At 44.1% G+C, this 24,933-nt stretch overlaps 1 protein-coding gene across 1 annotated transcript; it reads right to left on the reverse strand.

The window, feature by feature from the left end:
- Positions 1-2,197: 2,197 nt before the first annotated feature.
- Positions 2,198-12,142, reverse strand: ABRA (actin binding Rho activating protein). The gene is made up of 2 exons (XM_039521504.1): positions 11,334-12,142; positions 2,198-3,220 (listed from the first exon to the last, which is right to left on the reverse strand). Exons 1-2 carry the CDS (start codon positions 12,050-12,052, stop codon positions 2,743-2,745), a joined length of 1,197 nt encoding a protein of 398 aa, XP_039377438.1. The 5' UTR covers positions 12,053-12,142; the 3' UTR covers positions 2,198-2,742.
- Positions 12,143-24,933: the final 12,791 nt, after the last annotated feature.

Consider the following 24,933-nt stretch of genomic DNA (forward strand, 5'->3'; position numbering starts at 1 on the left):
GCCCTCAGTCTTCGGGCAGGGAAGTCATGTCTCCATCAATTCATAACTGCATATTAGTCATCCAATCCTAGCCAATGTAATTTCCTTTCTTTTGGCAGAAGCTTTCTCCATGCCATAGTGTCCAGAGGAAGGTGTACAAGATATGTAAATATAACCTATCTTGTTTTGGGTGTCCTATTTAAAGAATGATCCTGCTTCCCAACTTGAATGTACACTGCTATGAAAATCCCATTATAACAGATCTGTGGACCTTAGCGCAAGGATGAGTATCTAAAAGGGGAAGTTCAGTTTTTAAAATGGTCTGTTAATATATCAGACAATATGTGAATGAACACATGTCTCTTTTAAGTAGGGATGGAAAAAATAAGCAAGCACTGGTACTCAAATTAGTATTTTATTTGTCATTTAGGTATTGTACTTTGACAGCCTTTTAAAGGACAACAGGCAAATGACTTAATTAAATAGATATAGCGGTATTCATATGAAGAACCACGGAGGGTAATACATACAGCATTTCATATCACAATATTTATCTGCAAATTAGAGCCTGGTCCTGCAGCTCTTATTTGCATGAGTAGTCGCATTGTCACCAAAAAGGCTATTGGATCAGACCTGCAATGTAATATGTTTTTATCTTGGCTAACTTCATGATCAGTTACCTTGCTTACAATGTTAATATTGTTTTAGAACAAGATGTAATGTAGGAGCATATTATTTGGTTCTTGAATTATTTGCCTGTAAAAAAAAATTGAGGTCTGTTTTATTTGCTTACAAAAAATATGCCTACCAGGAAGTTCAAACTGGAGTATTTGTGTTTTAATGCTAAATTAACAGTTCTTGGTTTACAAAATTGAGGCAAAATGTACGGATACCCTTTTCTTCTTCAAGAAGATGTTTGATCTTTCAGTTTGAAAGAAACTTATCAAAGGAAATCATTTGGGTTCTCATTTTTAACTGTATGTAAATTGTTTGCCCAAACTTTTTTCCTCTTAAATTAATATTTTATTCTGGCAATAGTGTATACTGTGTGAAATTTACAAAGTAATAGTCTTGAGAAGCTGTTGTCTTTATAATCCAGTATGCATTATACACAATATAGAAATCTATACTATAGTACAGCATAGAAGTGAGGTACATAGTATAGAAACACCACTTTAAACTTTTCTTTAAAACTTACATTGCTGAATTCTGCAACCTTTACCCACATTGAACATTGACTGAAATTGTGCCATTGACTTCATTGGAACAACCTAACATGAATAAGGGTTGTAGAATTAGGCCCATATTCTGTACAACAGGGGTAGGCAACCTATGGCATGCATGCCGAAGGTGGCACATGAGCTGATTTTCAGTGGCACTCACAGTGCCCGGGTCCTGGCCACCGGTCGGGGAGGCTCTGCATTTTAATTTTAATTTTAAATGAAGCGTCTTAAACATTTTAAAACCCTTATTTACATAAGACAACAGTTTAGTTATATATTATAGATTTATAGAAAGAGACCTTCTAAAACCTTAAAATGTCTGACTGGCACGCAAACCCTTAAATCAGAGTGAATAAATGAAGACTTGGCACACCACTTCTGAAAGGTTGCCAACCCCTGCTGTAGAACATCTTATGAAACACCGGCTTTCTGAATACACAGAGGATGTATTCTCTTTGTTTAACTAGGAAAAATGTTGCTCATGTATTCCTCACTCACGGAAGTAGGTTGTCTACTGGAAAATGTCCCTACCATTGCTACTCCTGCATCTTGATTTTGTACATTTTCCGTAATGCAGCTATTTACAAGTGTCTAGCAACACACACTTAATTTCAGGAACAAGTAGAGAATATATGCTGTATGTTAATTTCCCTTTATTGCTATAGATGTATTGAATAGGAAATCATTTCTATATACTAATATGCAGTAATTTTCATGAATTTCCATATCCTCTATGCATTCAAGTCTTGCCTTGTGTTCAGTATTTTTCTGTAGGGGATGTATGCCACCATTCCATCCGTTTCTCAGTCTTAAATATAAAGCCCTCTTTGTGCAAGTTTTATCTTACTTTGTGTATGAAATGTAAGGAAAAACATCACAGATACAGTGCTCACCATTAAAACATCAACATTTGTCATTTAGTTACTACAGCATGGTGTCTGCAGTAGTATTTTGCTATACTTAGAATAGGGAATAACTGTGGTATATTCTATACCTTAGTCGTAAATGCAGATGACTGTACATTCAAATTTTTAGTGACTTAATTATGAAATGTAGGACAGGACTGAAGGGTCAATTTAATAGATTGCGCATTCAAGTTCATATTCTCAGTTGGTTCCTGATCCAACCCACTTTATAACTCCAAAAATCCCATCTAAGTTAATTTAGGGTGGGGTAAGTCTTGTATGTGAAAGCAACTCAGGGTTGGGATTGAGGTGGAGCTGTCTCTATGCTTTTACATTTATTTTGGTGCATTCAATACATATATTCACTTCAGTTCTTTCACATCCATCCTTGTCTGAGTGGTAAATAACTTTAAAATGCTGCAAACTCGGTTGGTAAAGGGCACAATACAAAGGGGATAGAAAAAGGAGCTTGGTATCGCAGGAGTAATTATAAAACATCTGACAAACGTTAAGTATCTTTCCGACTGCATGGTAAATTCCTATATTCAAAACGTTGACTATTTAATGGTGCGGTAACTGGCAGCAATGGAAAAATTTGATGTATTTTAAGTTTACTATAATGGGTGGTTGTACATTTATTTCAATAAAGTGATTATGACATGATCATCCCTGCCTTGCCATAGCATTTCTCCCTCAAAGTCCACCAGCCCATGTTTCCTAGCTCTCATGAGAATCCCAACAACCTTGTCTGAAATGCGGACATATCTGTCAAAGAGTTCCCCAAAGGTGACTTGGATCTTGCCATCACGCCTCAGCCGAGCCATTGTTGCAATGATAAAGCACATATCTTTTATCTCCCGGTGAATGTGACTCTCCGCTCTCTTGGCCCTTTCAGCAGTTTTAGTTCCCTCTTTAGGACGACCATAGCCCTTATCTCCTTTGTGCAGGCGTGTCGACTGGGCCAGTTGGTAGTCAAATTCCTCACTGAAAGGATTCAGCTTCTGCGTTATCACATGCTGGTCTGCCCATTCTTGCCATCTGCCCTTCAGAGCATTAACAGGACTGTATTTCCTGTGGGCCTTGCTGCTTAGTTCTTCTGTAAACCTGTTTGCACTAAAAGAAACAAAGATGGGGCTTGATTTTTTTTTTTCATGTCACCACTTTTAGGGGCTCATTTGTACTGTTTTCTTTTGTAAGACTCAACTTTTTCCAGTCCAGAGTACTAACCACTAGGTGGCATATTTTTACTAATTCTAAAGTTAGTTCTTCAGTATAGGCATATTCAATTTATCAATTGTGTATTTAAAAGCCACACCATTCATTGCCAGGCTGATCTTGCGTAAGACACCAACTTATACACTGGATCTCAATTTTGTTAGCCACATTTTCTGCCCAGCATTAACCCACTCTGGAGAGGTAATTACATTCACGCTTTTGCACCCACAATTTACTTGCTCAGTTAGCTATCCTCCTTGTTTCTGTCAGTTCATCAGGGGCCTAGAAATTGAAGTGCAATTATTGGCACTTCAAATTTAATTCAAGTGCAAATATTGCACCCACCACTATTCATGATTGAAAGAACAGGGTCAGTGTCTGAAAATCTGTGCCTTTCAGGCCATTTTGATTTAACTAATATAACAGGGTGCATAAGACAAATATTACCCCATACAATAGGAAAATACTCACTTTTCATTAGTGTAAGCCCCAAATAAAACGTGACCCAACATTTTTAGCTCATTTAAAGATTTTCAAAGGCCCAAAGGGCAGGAAGGTGTTGTCCTGACTACACTCTAATCCCTTTCAACCTTGAGCCTGCTAAAAACATCCATGGCTATAATGTCATTCATAGGTATTGGGCCACGTCGTGAGATGCAGTTATATTGCAGAGTGCAAATCAGGACAAATGTGCAAAATGGTTTAAATTCCCTGATGCTGTTACTACTTTGAGGGCAGCTTTAACCTACCAGGCTGCAACGGCCCAATGGGACCACAATGCAACCAAGTATCCCAGCCACAAGCGCTTCTCTTCAACCACACCCCTGCCCCTGCTCTGCTGGTAGTGGAGAGAAAGGGTGATTGGTGTAAAAGCCCCTATCTCACTTCTATGCTGCTGGAGGACACCTGGGGTGTGATCTCCCTGGGCCAGTTAGGTTGATTTTTAAAGTCAGCTGCACCAGTGATGTGGTGTAAAGCACAGGACAGTCGTGGCCATAATGATGTAAAGCACCATTTTGCTTCCCTCTGTTTTGCAATCATGGAATATTTTGTGTGTGTGTGTGTGTGTGTGTGTAAGATGAAGGTCTGGAAGAAGAGTGTGTTACATTGCAGTGCTATCAGCAAACCAGCTGTGCAGCTTGTTGTCAGGTCAGCAGAGAGAAATTGGTGAGCTTTTGACTCTGAGTTATTGTTGTGTTGTCCTGTTTGGAGGCGAGTCCCCCACATAAAACGTGCAGGGAATTTGGCTTCTGAAACTTGCAGATCTCAGAAGATCCACAAAGGGCCCTAACCCTTTACACAGCATCCTGCCCGGCTCTGGCCCCCGTTGGGTTCCTTGGCTGGCCACTTCCCCAACTCAATAAAGAAGGTATGTTGTGGAGGGAAAACCGAGGTAAGTTAATGCTGACTGAGTCTAAAGTAATTTATACTGATGGTCTCAATGGGGCTAAAGGGTAAACGCCATAGAGGGTGTGTCTATACAGCAACTAGACACCCACAGCTGACCATGCCAGATGACTCAGGCTTGGGTTCACAGGGCTCAGGCTGCAGGGCTGTTCCATTGCTGCATAGACTTCCAGGCCTGGGCTGGAGCCTGAGCTCTGGGAACCTCCCACCTCAGAGTCCCAGAGCCCAGGCTCCAGCTTGAGCCTAGAAGTCTATACAGCAATGAAACAGCCTGAGCCCCATGAGCCAGTGGGTTTTCTTTGCTGTGTAGACATACCCTGAAAGTGGTTGTCCCTTACTCATATGCTTATCTTGCTTCCTTCCTACTCCCTGTGGAAAACTGTAGCAGGAATTTCCTGGGATCAGGAGAGGTGAAGGAGGCAGCATAGTTGAACTGCATTCTCTGATCGTTCTTTTATTTACTTTGTCTCCTACATTTTCTGTTCCCATGTAGCTCTTTAATCCTCCTTTCTAACCAAATACTGTTATCGCCTTTCCATTCTAATCTTCTCCCTAGCTGCCTAGATTAGCACCACTTTATTTCACATTTACTTTTTACTCTCAAACCCTACATGGCTAGGGATAATCTAATTCTCATTTTGCCTCTTCTACATACATCATACAGTTTAAACCCTTCCTGCTTTTCACATTTCTGTTTTGCCTCACTGTCTACTTTCTTGTGGCGTTAACCAGTAAATACGCTGACTTCCAGTTTATTTTTTAGATTAGTCTCTCCCTCTCTCATATGTTGTCAGCTGCTTGAGGCAGAAAACATGTAATCTTCTGTGTTTGTACAGCTCCTATCACAATGGGTCCCTGATCCAAACTGGGACTCAGGACACTACCACGTTATAAGTAGTAATAATAATAATGCATTTTTGTAAGAATGCATTTCTAAGGGGACGTTGTCCTTTGCATGATCTGTGCTGTCAATTCCCGTTGTTTCTTTGGGTGCCTAATGCATGAGAACTTCCATGCTCTTTTCTTCTGTGTGGCAGTTTTCATTACTCATGCACCACCAGTTTTGTTTCTAGGTATAAACTAAATATTATCATCCCAGAATGTTGAATTTGCATGCGGTTTGCATGCAGTCTGACTCCAGCTAAAGTTACAGCTGGCATGGATGTGGGTGCTGATGTGAGAAATAATTACTGGGACTGTGTGTTCTCACTGAAACCTTGAGGGGAAACAGAAGACTGCCTTATTTAAAACCAAACAAAACCAAAAAGGAAGTTTGTGGTTGTTAAAGCAAAACTGAATGATTAACAAAAATAGCAGGTTTTATATGTTCTGAGAATATAAATTTAAAGTGAAATATATGACTGTTTTTAAAAACTATGTAATCGCACTATATATGCAAAGAATTATTCTTTCCAAGCAGATTTCAGTAAGGCAGACAGCTGTAAGTAATATAAAAGGTATTATTTTCCCCTCAGTATGTATGGTTAATCTTCTGTTCTCCCAGGTAACTGCACTAAGATTTGACATATAAGATATTTGAGATATTCAGGCAACCCCAGTAGAAAGATAGTTACTTCCTTGCTAGTTACATTTTATTTTTAGTGAGCAGTTCAGTTTAATTTGGGTTGGTGCCAGGTAGAGCTGGTCACATTATTAGTTGCAGATAACACCCCTTGCAAATTTATTCTCTTTCCACCCTGTTTGTGAATTGCCGACATACTGATCCTGATTTCTGAGGCTGTACAATTCACTTTATTTGTATTATCTAATTACTATGGGTGGTCAGTTCTCAGCCTCTATTTGAAAATTCTTTCATATTGGCTATTAGCCATTCATTATTTGTGGGATGCGATTAGTCATCTGTATAACATGGTATTGGTCTGTTCCCTGATTGGATGACTGCAACAGAAGAAAGATGAACAGTAAATAAGACCCTTCTGGTTTGAATTTTCAGAGCTCTGTTTGTGCTAAAATTTGTGAAATATGAACGCTTTCTGTGAATAGCTGCTGATGTTTATAGATAACTAATGATGTGACCCCAGGGATAGCAGTGGAGCAGAGTCCATCTGTTTGTTTGCAGATAGATTGATATATCTGTTTTGGCATTATTCCTCCAGCTCTACTGCCAGGGCTCTCATTTCTGACATGGTGATTCGGATACAGTATGAACACGCTGGCCCTGATTCTCCACAGGCCTGGTGCCTGGTGGAGTTTTTTTACATCCAGGCTAAGTGTGTTTAAAGTGGGTGTAAAATCCTGCTATTCTGATTTGATAGGTTTTGCACTCAGTCTGCTCTTACTTGGTATAGGTGTAGATGACAGCACACAATGCGAGACAGTGGAGACGTGGCTCCTGATAGGAAAGAGCAATACAGGACCAGCTGGCTCCGTTACTCAGTGAAACCTGCAACAGGAGGAAAACTCTACAAGGATCCACTCATGGATTTTCTCCCTCATTGTATAATCACAGTAGTCCCTTCTGGCCTTAGAGGCTATGAATCTATGAATATTCTTCCAATAGAGGGGGCGGGGGTTGTCTTATTGAATAAATAGCAAGGCACTGCAATGCTGAACCCCAAACTGATTTAGGAGCCTAAATATTTTCAGAATGGACTTAGGCACTTAGGAACCTAAATCCTTCCTAAATCATGAAATCCCTTTTGAAAATGAGCTTTAGGCTCCTAAATCAGTTGGACATTAGCATGCTACATTTAGCAATGCATCAATAGCTTTACAAATCTGGGCCTAAATTCTTAGGCTGGGATTTTCAAAGAGGCTTCAGGGAGTTCAGTGCCCAACTACCATGAGACATTTAATGGATTTGGGTACCTAAGGGTTAATGTTGCAAAAGTGCCCAACTCACTTAGGAGTCTAAGTCCCATGACTTTCAATGGGACTTAGGCTCCTAAGTGAGTTGTACACTTTGGAAAATTCTACCCTAAATCCTGCAGGCTCTCTTGCAAATCCCAGCCTCAGATACTGAATTTGAAAGTGATGTCAAAAATAAGCTGAAGCTAAAAAGTACCCCGGGAATCTTGAATAATCTAGGCCAGTGATACTCGGACTGAGGCTTGTGAGCCACAAGTGGCTCTTCAATGTATCTCCTGCAACTCTTCACAGCACATGATATTAAACCCTTGTGTGATTTTAATTATTAACCAATCTAAGTTATTAACCTATCAGGATGCTTTTACTATGTTAGTAACCAACTCTAGTTGATAGGATGATAATACTTGATCAGGACATGGGCAGTGGGTGGAGCCCCCCTTTGGGGAGGCTAGCCCAGCTCCACCCCTTCCGCCCGTATGCCTCCGCTCCTGTAGCTGGCCCACCGAGACCCCATGCCCCCGGGTGCCGTCCAAAGCCCCAAGCCGCCCTCCCAGACACACACACACCTGCCCGGAGTCCCAGGCCAGCTGCAGCCACTCCACGCCTCTCCTTCCCTTCCCTCCTCAGACCCCAAGCAGTGCGGGGAAAAGTGTCTCTCAGGTCTGGAAGAAACTTTTGATATGTCCCATGTAGGTTCCGGGGTGGCTGAGGAGGTGGTATTTGCTACTCAGCTTCTACTCAGACTCCAGAGAGATTACTGATGAACTCGGGAAGCTGAATAACACATACTTCCTCCTCAGCCGCCCTGGAACCTGCATGGGGTACAATAAAACGTCCCCCCCAAAACCCCGCAACTGGGAGTCCAGCGGCCACGGCACCCTGGCCTATTATACCTGCTGCCCATGGATCAGTCATTTTGCTGTGAGATATATTCTCTCTCTCTCTATATATATATATATATACATACACACACATGCACACACATATACATATATTTGCTCGCTCTCATTTATTCATATATGTATATATGAATGAGAGCGAGAGAGTAAATGAAACAATGAATTTACACTACTGTGACTCTTTGGGTCATGTTGATCGCTAATTTGGCTCCTCAACCACTGAGGTCTGAGTACCACTGATCTAGGAAATTTTTTCTCTGTTTCCCCCTCTTCCTTTTTCCAGGTAGTTTCTATTGCTATCCTACAGACGGCAAGGAAGCTTATACACCTCTGCTAATTTTTTTCTTTTTAAGGTTTGCAAACAAGTCTAGCTTGCTTTATGTCTATATGCAGTGCTCTTCAGGTAAGGCAAATGTTTACAGTAGTATTTACTTTGTAGGAAGTACACTTTTAAATATATAAAATCAATTTCCCTCTTGCAGTCTCTGGTGTATGGATAATTTGTTTTCCTGAAATCAAAGTGACTAAGCTACAACCCAACTGTTTGCAGCCTTTTTCTGCAAAGTTTGCTACGTGGGAGACCTTGTGAGGAGCTGTTTGACATCAGGGCATGTCTATTCCTCTTGGAGCTACCTCTGTAGGTCAAATCCTGTTTGTATTGAAATGAATGAGAGTTCTCCACTGATTGCAATATCTGGATTTGAATCCCCTGATTATTTTGGTAATGCATGGAGTCAAAAATTATAATACAATTTTTGTTTGTAATCTTCAGACAGGAACCCTTACAAGGAAATATTACTTAAAGTTCAGTTTGCTAAGATTTAGACTTGCTGTTTAATTCATTGTAGGAGAGGTATGTTTTTCATAATAATTCTTTCCACGTATATTTAAAATGAAAGTTAAATACACTGCAATTCTTAACCTAAATAACAGATTGTGCTCTTTCTGTTTTCCTCACACCATGTTGCAGACATAAGGGAACTGCCTACACATCAGATTGTTTCTGAAGGATAAAACATTATTTTGTAAGATTTGATTATAGTGATTTTTCTGACATGCCAGGGATTTCACACTTAACAATTCATACTTGGTGTTAAATTCTGTAGAGAAATGATACCAAAGTATAGTGTCTGTCTTGACTAACTAAATAATCAGACCAGTTCCATATCTGAGTTATAACCACAGATGTTTGCAGCAAATGTAATGTTTGTAAATGTGTTTGTCTCAGATGGTTTATTTTATATTTACCTACTTTGTGAGCAGAATCCAGAAACTTATGTAGGTTCAAATTCAGTAAAACACTTAAGTACATGCTTAACTTTAAGCGTGAGTTTAAGCCCATCCCTATTCAACCAAAGCATTTATGCCTAAAGGAGCCAAAAAAGCAGTCAGTCTTAACCATGGTGATTTTTACTTACATGCACAAGGTTGAATTGATTTCTTTAATGACTGTAATTTAGCATTTTTCATAGATTCCTAGACCCAAAGGGACCATTGTAATCGTCCATCTATAACACAGGCCATAGAATTTCCCCTAAATAATTCCTAGAGCAGATCTGTTAGAAAAACATCCAGTTTTGAATGAAAAATTGTCAGAGATGGAGAATCCACCATCATCTTTGGTAAATTGTTCCAGTGGTTAATTACCATCACTGTTAAAAATGTATGCCTTATTTCCAGTCTGAATTTGTCTAGCTTCAGCTTCCAGCCACCACGACCCTCAAATCTTTTCCTCATTGTGTGTGAGCATATATGCAAGAGAGGGGGAGTCAAATCTCAGTTTCAAAGGTGTCTCAACTCAGCCTCCATTTTTGTGCATACAGGTTTGCATCCAAAATGACTGTGCATATTTTTAGCATAAACACGTGCATGCAGGCGATATACCAGGGGTAGGCAACCTATGGCACGCATGCCAAAGGCGGCACGCGAGCTGATTTTCAGCGGCACTATCACTGCCCGGGTCGTGGCCACTGGTCTGGGGGGCTCTGCATTTTAATTTAATTTTAAATGAAACTTTGTAAACATTTTAAAAACCTTATTTACTTTACATACAACATTAGTTTAGTTATATATTATAGACTTATAGAAAGAGACCTTCTAAAAACATTAAAATGTATTACTGGCACACGAAACCTTAAATTAGAGTGAATAAATGAAGACTCGGCACCCCACTTCTGAAAGGTTGCTGTACCTTGCGATCAGGTGCATGCATATGTGTCAGTGCTGGAAAAATTAACATGTGAATGGTTGCAAGTGTGTACAACTCTGCATCAAGGAGTCTACTTTTTAAAATATTGTCCTAGTCATGTCTTTCCTTCTAGCATCAATCATCTGTTAGGCTCAGGTGGGTGTATTCCAAATTATAAATGTCCTGTGATTGGAGGTTAGAAGGCGAACTTTGGTAGACCTTGACCCTTCCAATCTTTTCCTTGTTTATTTCTATTAAAGTTTGGAATGCTGTTCATCGTAAATAATTTATTCAATGAATTTAACCAATTTCTCTGATCTTTATCCACAGGGTGAGTTCAATTTTTAGCAATCTATTCAAGATTCAAACTTTTTTATCACATGATTTATGTAGATGTGTTTCAGCCTATGACTGAACTGTTTATCACAATAATCAATATGAGTATTTTACTCATGCTGTGCAAGTAAGGATCTAAGTCCCATGGTATTACCTTTGTGAGTTTGAAGTTATCAAATCAGGGGTGGAAATGCGGGGCTGCTTTTTCTTAAAACTCGAGTCTCCCTTTGGCCCTTATCCAGCTACTAAAAACTGGGCTTCCCATTTTCTCCTCTCCCTCCTGGAAACCCATATCTGCCTCAGGGACTAACAACCGTTTTGGTGCACTCTAATAAAGTGTTTGTTCACTTACAGTGATGGCATGGGTCGTTTAATCCTCATAATGTGGTCAGCGTCTACTTGCTGGAGTCTGTCTTCTGCCTCGCCCCCATAACCACTGTCCTCCGTATCCAGGCTGTCACTGCGACATTTATGTAGCTCCAACTCTGGGACTTTATCCTCTTGTTCCATCTGTTTCCAACCCTTGGTTAACTCTGTCACCAGATTTGAGCACTTCCTCCGCCTTGTAGGAGACATTTTGTCACCAAGGATTTTGTCAAAATTACTTGACTCCTCCTTGTACCCGCAGATCTCTGGGCTCCCATTATCCTTCTCATATCTATCACTGAGGAGGCTAATGTCATTTCCTCTTTCATAGACTTTACTTACAACGGTTTTGGTCACCTCTTTGCTTTTAATGTTAAGCTTTCTGAGAGCTTCATCAGATTCATTTGAATCTTTTTCTACATCCCTTTTAGCCACTGCCAACTTCCCTGAGGATTTTTCCTCACTCTTTTCTTGGTCGCTCTTAGTAGAAACTGGCCATCTTGATAATAGCCTTTCTTTTGGTGGCTCAGCTGGTGGTTCTTCTGCATTGGGCATCCATCCTGGGGGCTCTTGGGCTTGCTTTGTGTTGTGGTCACTTGCCCACTGTTGCCAGCCTCGTGCCAAGCTGATTACTAGGCTGGCGGTTCGGATCTTTTTGATGGCCCTTTTTGCAGGCGTTGCTTTTTGGCTTTCTTCTGCAGGCATGTTGCTGTCTGCTGCTGCTGCTTCTCTATCTCTTGTGGTAACCACCTGGTGAATGAATATCCTAGACTGACTAACTTCCAGAGGAGAGAGCTACAGGGATTTAAATAGAAACAGGAGGAGTTTGTGATATTGGAAACTATGTGAAGCATTTCTCATAGATATAGTGCCTCTACTCTGACAGTGTTCTTTTTTTAATACCTCAGGGCTTGCATTTTGTCTCAGCAGATGGACACTGCATAAAGTAAACAAGGATGACACAGACTGCCTACTTTTTTTTAAAGCTGAGAGCACCTGGAGTTTTTTTCTCTGCCTAACGTCAGGGTAGTTAACTTTCTGCAGGGGAATTCACAAGTGTGTTTTTTTCTTTCTAGCTCTCAGGTTAGGTTAGGTTAAGCATAGGAAGGCTAGGATGACAGATAGTGAAGTCCAAAAGAAATTAGAATTAGCCAGATTCAAAGGCACTTGGAGTTGGAGACACAAACAGCCAGAGAGGAGGCTGCGCTCAAGAGAGCTATGGAGGACCAGAAGCATGAACAGGAGGAGAGGGAAAGAGAGAGGAAGCATGACCTCACTGTTATGAAATTGAAAAGATAGAACCCTTCAGCAGCTGGCTCCACTTCCCCAAAAATAGGAGTGACTATATCCGCAGTATGATGAATCCAGTGATATTGCTGAATATTGCATCACCTTTGAAAGACTGTGCACCTTCCATGCTATCCCTGATGAGCACAAGATGACCACATTTGGTAGCAAAATTGACTGGAAGAGCTCTGGACATATTCAGTAAGATGCCTATTGATGTTGCTTCTGACTATGGTAAATTTTAAGGATTTGGTTTTAAAACATACAGAGTAAAATTTACTTAGTCCAGCCCCTCTCTTAAAGGCTCTAATGTGGCTTATGTAAACCAGGTGAAGGATCTGTTAGATAAATGAGTCAAAGGTAGGGATGTAATTAGCTCTGAAGGAATGTGTGATTTGGTTGTACAGGAGCAGTTCCTGACTATGACCAATGATGATGTAAAACAGTGGTTATGGGTTAAGAAAATGGACTCAGCAGAAAGTCTTGCTTCTTATGCTGATCAATATGAGCAGTCCCAGACCGCCAGAGAGGCAGGGAAAATCGGAACAAAATGGGTGGAGGTAGCAGAGAGGAACAACCCTGGTCACAGTTTGGGCGGATACCAGAAGGGACACCCCAAGACCACACCATACCACTGGGGCAGCCCAAGGTCCCACCTACACCCCAAGGAAAACCCCAGACATCTTACTGTCCCACCACATCATTCTTCAGCAACCCACCTTGCCCCACTGACCAGTCAGCTGGTCGATGTTTTAAATGTAACGAGCTGGGGCATGTAAAGGCCAACTGTCCGAAGAACCCCAATAGAGTACAGTTCATTGCACCGGGGTCCCACCGAAAGTCCTCAGGGCCAGATGCCTCCCAGATACCCTCAGAGCAAAGGGAAACTGTGAGTGTGGGCGGGAGGAAGGTTACAGTGTGGAGGGACACTGGAGCCCAAGTGTTAGCTATCCACCAATCCTTAGTGGACCTCAGTTTAATCAACCCAGAGGTCCAAGTGATGATTCAGCCCTTCAAGTCAACCTCTTTTGACCTGCCTACAGCCAAGTTACCTGTCCAGTACAAGGGCTGGTCAGGAATGTGGACTTTTGCAATCTATGATGATTATCCCATTCCCATGCTGCTGGGGGGAAGACTTGGCCAACCAGGTGAAGCTAGCCAAGCAGGTGGGATTGGTCACCCGCAGCGAGGCTAAGCAAGCCTTCACACCTAGCTCTGTTCCTGAGCCTTCTACCAGGGCCCCATCTGTGTTACCAGAGACCCAGATAGAGGTGATAGAACCGGACCCCATGCCAATGTCTGTGACAGCAGTAGTAGAACCAGGCGTAGAGACCCAGGCAGAGCCAGTCCCAGAACAGGAACTGGCGGAGCAACCAGCACCAGAACCATTGCCAGCACTGAATCTAGCGCTTGCAACCCCATCTACAGCTCCAATGCCGGAGGACACCACTGAGCCTGCACTGGCAGCAGCAAATAAACCTACGCAAGAGGCTCTGCCGGAGCCTGAAATACAATATAGTGCACCAGCAGAGAGCAGTTCACAGTCACAGAAACAGCTCCATCACCTACATCATTTCCAGAGGGATCAAGCCCAAGTCCACAATCCAGTGAGGAACTGATGTCTCCAGCATCAAGGGAACAGTTCCAGGCCGAACAGGAAGCAGATGAAAGCCTCCAGGGAGCTTGGACGGTGGCACGGAGCAACCCACCACCTCTCAGATCTTCTAATCGATCCCAGTTTGTTGTGGAAAGAGGACTTTTATACAATGAAATTCTTTCTGGTGGGTTCCAGGAAGACTGGCATCCTCAAAGACAGTTGGTAGTTCCAACAAAGTACCGGGTAAAGCTCTTGAGCTTAGCCCATGATCATCCTAGTGGCCATGCTGGGCTGAACAGGACCAAAGACCATTTGGGGAAGTCCTTCCACTGGGAGGAAATGGGAAGGATATTTCTACCTATGTCTGGTCTTGTGAAGTGTGCCAAAGAGTGGGAAAACCCTAAGACCAGGTCAAAGCCCCTCTCCAGCCACTTGCCATAATTGAGGTTCCATTTCAGCGAGTAGCTGTGGATATTCTGGGTCCTTTTCCAAAAAAGACACCCAGAGGAAAGCAGTACCTACTGACTTTCATGGATTTTGCCACCTGGTGGCTGGAAGCAGTAGCTCTCATCAACGCGAGGGCTAAAAGTATGTGTCAGGCACTAACAGACATTTTTTCCAGGGTAGGTTGGCCCTCTGTCATCCTTACAGATTCAGGAACTAATTTCCTGGCAGGGACCATGAAAAGCCTTTGGGAAGCTCGTGCAGTGAACCACTTGGTTACCACCATCAAACAAATGGCCTGGTGGAGGAGTTTAATGGAACTTTGGGGGCCATGATACGTAAATTCGTAAATGAGCACTCCAACGATTGGGACCTAGTGTTGCAGCAGTTGCTCTTTGCCTACAGGGCTGTACCACAGCCCAGTTTAGGTTTTTCACCCTTTGAACTTGTGTATGCCGTGAGGTTAAGGGGCCATTACAGCTGGTGAAGCAGCAATGGGAGCCTTCTCCAGGAACTAACATTCTGGACTTTGTAAACAACCTACAAAACACCCTCCAAACCTCTTTAGCTCTTGCTAGAGAAAATCTAAAAGATGCTCAGGAAGAGCAAAAAGCCTGGTATGATAAACATGCCAGAGAGCATTCCTTCAGGTAGGGGACCAGGTCATGGTCTTGAAGGCGCTCCAGGCCCATAAGATGGAAGCATCGAGGAAAAGGCCATTCACAGTCCAAGAGCGTCTGGGAGCTGTTAACTATCTCATAGCCTCCCCCACCTCAAACCTAAGGCCTAAAGTGTACCATGTTAATTCTCTAAAGCCCTTTTATTCCAGAGAATTAAAGGTTTGTCAGTGTACTGCCCAGGGAGGAAATGACGCTGAGTGGCCTGAAGGTGTCTACTACGAAGGAAAAAGTGATGGTGGCATGAAAAAGGTGAACCTCTCAATGACCCTTGGACATATGCAGTGACAACAGATCAAGGAGCTGTGCACTACCTTCGCACTGATGATCTCAGCCACCCCAGGACAGACCGAACGGGCATACCGCTCCATTGACACAGGTAATGCTCACCCAATTAGAGCCCAACCTTACTGAGTGGCTCCTCAAGCCAAACTGCTATAGAAAGGGAGATCCAGGACATGCTACAGATGGGGGTAACCCAACCCTCTAACAGTGCATGGGCATCTCCAGTGGTTCTGGATGGGGAAATACGCTTTTGCATGGACTACCGTAAGCTAAATGCTGTGACTTGCCCAGACAACTATCCAATGCCATGCACAGATGAGCTATTGGAGAAACTGGGATGTACCCAGGTCATCTCTACCTTAAACTTAACCAAGGGGTACTGGCAAGTACCGCTAGATGAATCTGCCAAGGAAAGGTCAGCCTTCATCACCCATGTAGGGCTGAATGAATTTAATGTGCTCCCTTTCAGGCTGTGAAATGCACCTGCCACCTTCCAAAAACTTCTAGGTAGTCTCCTAGCAGGATTGGGAGAATCTGCAGTTGCCGACCTTGATGATGTGGCCATCTTTTCTGATTCATGGGCAGAACACCTGGAGCATCTCCAGAAGGTCTTTGAGCCCATAAGGGAGGCAGGACTAACTGTTAAGGCTAAAAAGTGTCAAATAGGCCTAAACAGAGTGACTTACCTTGGACACCAGGTGGGTCAAGGAACTATCAATCCCCTACAGGCCAAAGTGAGTGCTATCCAAAAGTGGCCTGTCCCAAAGTCAAAGAAACAGGTCCAAGCCTTCTTAGGCTTGGCCAGATATTACAGGCAATTTGTACCCCACTACAGCCAAATTGCCACCCCACTGACAGACCTAACCAGAAAGAAACAGCCTAATGCAGTTCAGTGGACTGCAGAGTGTTAGAAGGCCTTTAACTAGCTTAAAGTGACACTCATGTCTGACCCTGTGCTAAGGGCCCCAGACTTTGACAAACCTTTCCTTGTAACCACCAATGCATCAGAGCAGGAAGGACCGGATCAAGAATTCCATCCTGTTGCGTTTCTCAGCAAAAAACTGTCTGAGAGGGAAAGCCACTGGTCAATCTGCGAAAAAGGAATGTTACACCATCGTATATGCCCTGGAAAAGCTACGCCCCTATGTTTGGTGATGGCATTTCCACCTGCAAACCTACCATGCTGCGCTGAAGTGGCTTCATACCGTCAAGGACAATAACAAAAACACTTCTTCAGTGGAGTTTAGCTCTCCAAGATTTTGATTTTGAAATACAACACATTTCAGGAGCTTCTAACAAAGTAGCTGATGCAGTCTCCCATGAAAGTTTCCCAGAATCAACTAGTTAAAATCATCCTTGAAATGTGGAAAATATTGTTAGGTTTTACATAATCAGTAGTATATCTAAAGGTGCATGTGTCTTATTAATTCTGTCTTCTCCTAGAGCTCCAGGAAGAAATCACAGCCAGTGTGGAGTAGGCTGTCCAGCACCGTCTGTGATGTGGGGGGCGTATCATAAATATACAGCTAAGGGTAGCATAAAATCCCTCCTTACCCTGTAAAGGGTTAGTCCCTCCTTTACCTGAAAAGGGTTAAGAAGCTCAAATAACCTGGTTGGACCTGACTAAAAAGACCAATAAGGGGAGAAGATGCTTTCAAATCTGTGGGGGAAGGTTTTTGTTTTGTGTTCCTTTGTACTATCCGGGTCAGCGAGGAACCAGGGCAGGGAAAATACATCTCCCTAAGCCATAGCTGAACTAAGCATCTAATCTTACAGAAATAGTAAGTAATAGCAGGAAATGCGTTAGATTATCTTTTGTTTTAGCTTGTGAATATTTCCTGTGCTTAGAGGGAGGTTTATCCCTGCTTTTGTAACTTTAAAGTTTTTGCCTGGAGGGGAAATCCTCTGTGTTTTTTAATCTTTTGTTACCCTTTAAGGTTATCTTCCATCCTGATTTTACATAGGTGATTCTTTTACCTTTTCTTTAAATAAAATTCTTTTCTTAAGAATCCGATTGATTTTCAGTATCCTAAAGACCCAGGGTGTTGCGATCTGTACTCACTTTGTAACCAGTTGGTTAGAATATTATTCTCAAGCCTTCCCAGGAAAGGGGGTGTAAGGGCTTGGGGGGATATTTTAGGGTAAGAGAGAGCTCCAAGTGGCATTCCCTGAATGTTTGTTAAATCACTTGGTGGTGGCAGCATACCGTCCAAGGACAAGGGATTTGTGCCTTGGGGAAGTTTTAACCTAAGCTGGTAGAAATAAGCTTAGGGAGGCTTTCATGCAGATCCCCACATCTGTACCGCAGAGTTCAGAGTGGGGAGGAAACCCTGAGAATGGCTATGCGCTCAAATGGTACCTCTATTATTGGAAGAGGTATCAAAGGGGCCCGGAAGTGTAGGCGAGGGCTATGTAACTGACACTCCAGATAAGAGGTGCGCTATCGCCAGACATCTTTGTGTACTCCTGGCCAGAAGAACCTCCACAGGATCTGTGCCTGGGTTTTCTCTACCCCAGGTGTCCTCCAAACAACTGACTGTGGGCGAGGCTCAATATGGCTTTGTGTTTTTGTGGCACCAGTAGTTGTATCTCTTGATCCTCTATTTGTACCACCTGGTACAGATCTTCACTATAAAGTAAGGTCCTGGACCCCAGACCTTCCCATCCATGGGTATGCCATCTATCTTGGCCACCTCTTTCCTGGCGTTATCATATCTGGGGTCCTCCGTCTGGTCCCACCTGGAAGTCTCTCTCCTGGGACTAACCTGCCCAAGCTCCCAGGGGCTGGCTTCTGCTTCTTCCAACTGCTTGCCACCATCATGACTAGGGCCAGCCTCCAGCTCACCTTCTGTGGTGGTAGTTTCTCTGTTGGCTGCTCGTGTCCATCCACCTACTAGGGCGGTCTTCTGGCCCTGGATCAGGATCTGGGTTCCCAAGGCCTCCACAGCCTTCCTCTTTTTTTTTGTCTTCTAGGTCTTTCGGAGGGCTGAGAACAGCTCCTGAGAAAGGGAGTTCCAAAGAGGATGGATCTAGACTGTTCTCAGTGGTACCTGATGACAGAACAAGGAGTAATGGTCTCAAGTTGCAGTGGGGGAGGTTTAGGTTGGATATTAGGAAAACTTTTTCACTAGGAGGGTGATGAAGCACTGCAATGGGTTACCTAGGGAGGTGGTGGAATCTCCTTCCTTAGAGGTTTTTAAGGTCAGGCTTTCACAAAGCCCTGGCTGGGATGATTTAGTTGGGAATTGGTCCTGCTTTGAGCAGGGGGTTGGACTAGATGACCTCCTGGGGTCCCTTCCAACCCTGATATTCTATGAAATCTCAGCAAACATTGAGGGTTGACATTCCCACTCTTTTTTGGGGGGTGGAAGGGATAGCTCACTGGTTTGAGCATTGGCCTGCTAAACCCAGGGTTGTGAGTTCAATCCTTGAGGGGGCCATTAGAGATCTGGGGGAAGAAAAAAACAAAACAAAAGTGTACTTGGTCCTGCTAGTGAAGGCAGGGAGGCTGGACTCAATGACCTTTCAGAGTCCCTTCCAGTTTTATGAGATAAGTATATCTCCATATATTTAAAAAGGCAACAAGTCGCTGCTCTCAGGGTCCCCACCTCCCTCCAGCCTCTCCAGGGGAGTAAATTATCAAACCCTAGATAGTCCGTCTCAATGACTAAAGGATATGAGAGTTTAGGAACTATGCCCACTGTCACCTCAATGGGTTCCCCTGAACCTCTAGCTCCACCAGGATAGTGGGGTAATGGCTCACAGTCCCATGCACACATGTCATTGCTACACATTTGGCTTGTAGCAGCTGGCTACTTTTTACCAGCTTACCCGATATGAGGGTGATAGCACTCCCAGAGTCCACAAGCGCTGTAGTCTCTGCTCCATTTATCTTTACCAGCCTGGTGTAGTTCTGTGGGGCTAATGCAAGCCCCACAAGATGGATAAGGGAGCACAGGACCTCCAAATCCCCCAAGTTACATTGCATAGGCTGCTTGGTGCTGGGACACTGCTGCTATGTGTCCCCACTCCCCACATGCATAACATCTATAATTGCTTCTAGTCACTCCTCTATCATGTGGGTTTAGTCCCAGGGTTCCCCGCACTCAGGCCAATCCCTTCCTTCTGGGGTCCCTGCTGGTTTTCACCTCCACCCCCTTCTTCCACCTAGGACTCCCCGGGGATTTGGCCACTCAACCTTCCAGGGTTGGGGTCGGGTGCTTGCCTCAAAAGGGGCCTTCCTTGGGTAGTTGGGTCAATTCCCTGGCTGTCATCCATCTTTCTACCAGCGTGATCATTTCATCTTAGGTGGACGGATTGTTCTGGCCTACCCATTTGTGGAGATCTGGCGGCAGTTCCTGGATGTAATGGTCCATGATCAGGGTCTCCAAAATCTCCTCCGGGCTGCATGCCTCGGGCTGTAACCACTTCCACTCAAGGTGTATGAGATCAAATAGCTGGGACCTCAGCCGTTTGTTCTCCTGGTTCTTCCACTCATGGAGCCTCTGGGTCTGTACCGCTGCTGCCACCCTGATCGTGCTAGGATCTCTGCCTTCAGCCAGGGATAGTCAATGGCATCCATGGCAGGCAGGTCAAAGTAGGCCTTCTGGGCCTCCCCGCACAAAAAAGAGATGAGAATGCTGACCCACTGCTCCTGGGGCCACGCCTCATGCTGAGCAGTCCTTTCAAATGAGAGGAGATATGCCTCTGTCATCTTTGGCAGACAACCAGCAGCCCTCAGGGTTTGCATCCCGTCGGCCCCCCAGGCCTGGGTGGTGAAGATCTTCAGCTGGTCAACTACCTCTTGCAAGAGGGCATGATCTTGGGTTGCCTGGCCGATTAATAATTGATTGGTTTCTTGCTGTAGCCACCATTGCCTGAACCCAGGTGGCCTCCTACGGGCTGCTGTGACTTGCACCAGCACTCTCACCACCTCCTTCATTGTGTTACAAAACAAAACAAAAAAAAAACCCCAGTGCACTTTCTTTTTTTAACCTTTCTTCCATCACACTGTGAATGATGATCCCACCTTTAAGTCCAGGTGTGACAAAGCTCTGACCTTGTCTCAATGGGTCCTGCACTTTCAAGTGGATTACACTACCCTCAGAGGCTCACTGTGACCCTCCACGTAGCCCTTCTCTCTCTAGAGGCAAGGTTCATGGCCTACTAGCCATTTTCATCATAAGCCAGCAAGGGAGGTGAGGAGAAGCAACATTCCCTTGCACAGTCTCTGTACTCTCCCAGTCTCCATGATTAATTGGGGGGAGGAGGGGAGCCCGGTCCCGCCCTCTACTCCAGACCCTAATAGTAGCAGCTATTGCTTTTACCTGGGCCACTTCCTCAATATCTTCTTCACCCCTACTTCTGGGCTGCCTCCTTTTTTCCTGATAGGGTTTGTACTGCTCAGTTTCTCCAGCAGTGCGGCTTCCTCCTACAGCTCCTGACATGCGTGCCCACCTGACTAACTGGGAGGCTTTTAACTAGTTTCAGCCAGCCCCTGATTGGCTTCAGGTGTCCCAATCAACCTAGCTGTCTTCCCTGCTTTCTGGAAGGATCGTTATTGGCCCCAGGTGTCTTAATTGACCTAGAGCAACTGCCATTTCCTTAGCCTGCTTACAGGGATTTGTTTAGCCTCCCACTACTTTCCTATAGCCATCTGGCCGTGTCCTGTCACAGTACTCTTTGCCTTATTTTTCTAGAAGAATCTAACATTTTTATACGTGGTGCTACTAATAATAACACTGGTCTACAATTTTTGAGAAGTCGTCTGCTTCAGAGATAAAATGTGCTATTTATTATGTATTTTGATGTGCTGAATTCAAATATGACAATTAAAACAACTGATTGGCTACTGTTTCTAAGATATTTAAGTTTTTACATTTTATGTCTATGTATATTGTGTAGATAGTAGAGTTTTAATCATAAATTGTAAACCTAGGTCTTTTCATGTGTTTATGGTTGCTTTACATGATAATATTTCACCTGTCCTGTTTATGTAACACTTTAAAAATCTGCAAAAGGGTTATATAACTTAATTTATTATGAAACAAAAGGCAAAAAACTATTATGTACATAGTTTAGTCCTATTCAGTGTCTACTCGGCGCTTCTTGGCTTGTCTCTTGTATTCATTAAATGGAGCATCTCTTGTCACTGTCCAGCAATAGTCTGCAAGCATTGATGGGCTCCATTTGCTCTGATAGCGTTTCTCCATTGTTGCAATGTCCTGGTGAAATCGCTTGCCGTGCTCGTCGCTCACTGCTCTGCAGTTCAGTGGAAAAAAATCTAGATGAGAGTGCAAAAAATGTATCTTTAGTGACATGTTGCAACCAACGCTTTTGTATGCCTTGAGGAGGTTTTCCACCAACAACCTGTAGTTGTCTGCCTTGTTGTTTCCGAGAAAATTTATTGCCACTAACTGGAAGGCTTTCCATGCCGTCTTTTCCTTGCCACGCAGTGCATGGTCAAATGCATCATCTCAAAGAAGTTCACGAATCTGAGGACCAACAAAGACACCTTCCTTTATCTTAGCTTCACTTAACCTTGGAAATTTTCCACGGAGGTACTTGAAAGCTGCTTGTGTTTTGTCAATGGCCTTGACAAAGTTCTTCATCAGACCCAGCTTGATGTGTAAGGGTGGTAACAAAATCTTCCTTGATTCAACAAGTGGTAGATGCTGAACACTTTTCCTCCCAGGCTCCAAAGACTGTCGGAGTGGCCAATCTTTCTTGATGTAGTGGGAATCTCTTGCACGACTATCCCATTCGCAGAGAAAACAGCAGTACTTTGTGTATCCAGTCTGCAGACCAAGCAAGAGAGCAACAACCTTCAAATCGCCACAAAGCTGCCACCAATGTTGGTCATAGTTTATGCACCTCAAAAGTTGTTTCATGTTGTCATAGGTTTCCTTCATATGGACTGCATGATCAACTGGAATTGATGGCAAAACATTGCCATTATGCAGTAAAACAGCTTTAAGACTCGTCTTCGATGAATCAATGAACAGTCTCCACTCATCTGGATCGTGAACGATGTTGAGGGCTGCCATCACACCATCGATGTTGTTGCAGGCTACAAGATCACCTTCCATGAAGAAGAATGGGACAAGATCCTTTTGACGGTCACGGAACACAGAAACCCTAACATCACCTGCCAGGAGATTCCACTGTTGTAGTCTGGAGCCCAACAGCTCTGCCTTACTTTTGGGTAGTTCCAAATCCCTGACAAGGTCATTCAGTTCACCTTGTGTTATGAGGTGTGGTTCAGAGGAGGAGGATGGGAGAAAATGTGGGTCCTGTGACATTGATGGTTCAGGACCAGAAGTTTCATCCTCTTCCTCTTCCTCGTCTGACTCAAGTGAGAATGATTCTGGTGCATCAGGAACAGGCAGTCCTTCTCCGTGGGGTACTGGGCGTATAGCTGATGGAATGTTTGGATAATGCACAGTCCACTTTTTCTTCTTTGACACACCTTTCCCAACTGGAGGCACCATGCAGAAGTAACAATTGCTGGTATGATCTGTTGGTTCTCTCCAAATCTTTGGCACTGCAAAAGGCATAGATTTCCTTTTCCTGTTCAACCACTGGCGAAGATTTGTTGCACAAGTGTTGCAGCATATGTGTGGGGCCCACCTCTTGTCCTGATCTCCAATTTTGCAGCCAAAATAAAGGTGATAGGCTTTCTTAACCATAGTGGTTATACTGCGCTTTTGTGATGCAAAAGTCACTTCACCACAAACATAGCAGAAGTTATCTGCACTGTTCACACAAGTACGAGGCATCTCTGCTCACTTTGGCTAAACAGAAAAACTAGAGCCAATCAACAATTTTAAGCATCATTTTCGTTCTCAGTGAACTAGAATTAGTAAAGTTTGACTAGATTTATTTCAGAAGCATTTTGGCTGTAGAGCAGTGTAATTAAGACTATGTTTTAGTCATGGGTATTTTTAATAAATGTTGTGGACAGGTCACGGGCAGTAAACAAAAATACATGGCCAGTAACCTGTCCATGACTTTTACTATGGACCCCAGACTAAATCTTGGGGGAGGAAGATGGCTTGGGGGCATCGTGAGTGCAGGGTGGGGTGGGTGGTGGTGTGTGGCCTAGGATCCGCACTGGTGCTGGGCAGAGGGGGGTTGGCGGGACTGGCGGTATCCCTATCTGGCTCTGTGCCTCCCCAGAAGTGGCGACATCCCCCTTCTTCAGCTCCTAGGTGGAGGTGTGGCCAGACAGCTATGTGTGCTGCCTCTGCCCTGAGTGCTGGCTCCGCAGCTCCTATTGGCCAGGAACTCCAGCCAATGGCAGCTGCGGGGGTGGTGCCCGCAGGCAGGGGTGGCTCCAGGCCCCAGCACGCCAAGCGGCTTGCCTGCGGAGGGTCCGCTGGTCCCCCGGCTTCGGTGGACCTCCCGCAGGCAAACCGCCGGAGGCAGCCTGCCTGCCATGCTTGGGGCGGCAAAATCCCTAGAGCCGCCCCTGCCTGCAGGGAGAGGCAGTGTGCAGAGCAGCCTGGCCTCACCTCTGCCTAGGAACTGAGGGAGGGGGATGTCACTGCTTCCAGGGAGTCCCCTGAGGTAAGTGCCATCCAAAGCCCTCACCCCATCCTGTGCCCCAAACCCCTGGCCCGCCCACACCCAAACTCCCTCTGCTGCTGGGGTGGGGGCACGGTGGCCCAAGACTGCCCCAGCAGCAGCTGATGTAACTGGCCCAGAGGCCACCTGAGCTGCTCAGGCAGCCCTTAGGCCAGGCACACCAGCCACTGCAGAAGTCATGGAAAGTCACAGAATCCGTGACCTCCATGGCCAACTCACAGCTTTACTAACAATTAATACTTTACATTTATATAGTATCCTTAGCCTGAAAACCCCCAAAGTGGTTATGTTTAAGTGTTTCTTTTTTTAAAAAAAAATCCACTTTGCTTCTATTTTGGTCTTAAATTATATATTAAAGACTTCCTGCACACCTTCAGTTCTTCCGTTTTCCTAGCTAAACAAATCAACTTCTCCAAATTAATTGAATCCCACGCCTGTCATCTCAGCTACCTTTTCAACACCACTGACTCACTCTTCAAATCTTCTTCCACCTCCTCCCTTTGCTTCTCTCACTGCAAGGCTATTGCCAATTGAAAAATGACAAAATGCAACATGATCTTCCCTTACTTTCCCCTCTCCTACAACTCACTCCTCTTTCTCCCTATCACAGATGCAGAAGTTTATCATCTGCTTTCCTCCTTAACCCCTCCATTTGCCCAGTGATCCTATCCAATCCCATCCCATCTCTTGAGCTTCTTTGTGCCCACTTT

Source organism: Mauremys reevesii, linkage group 2, assembly GCF_016161935.1.
Source record: "Mauremys reevesii isolate NIE-2019 linkage group 2, ASM1616193v1, whole genome shotgun sequence".
NCBI classification, from domain to species: Eukaryota; Metazoa; Chordata; order Testudines; family Geoemydidae; genus Mauremys; species Mauremys reevesii.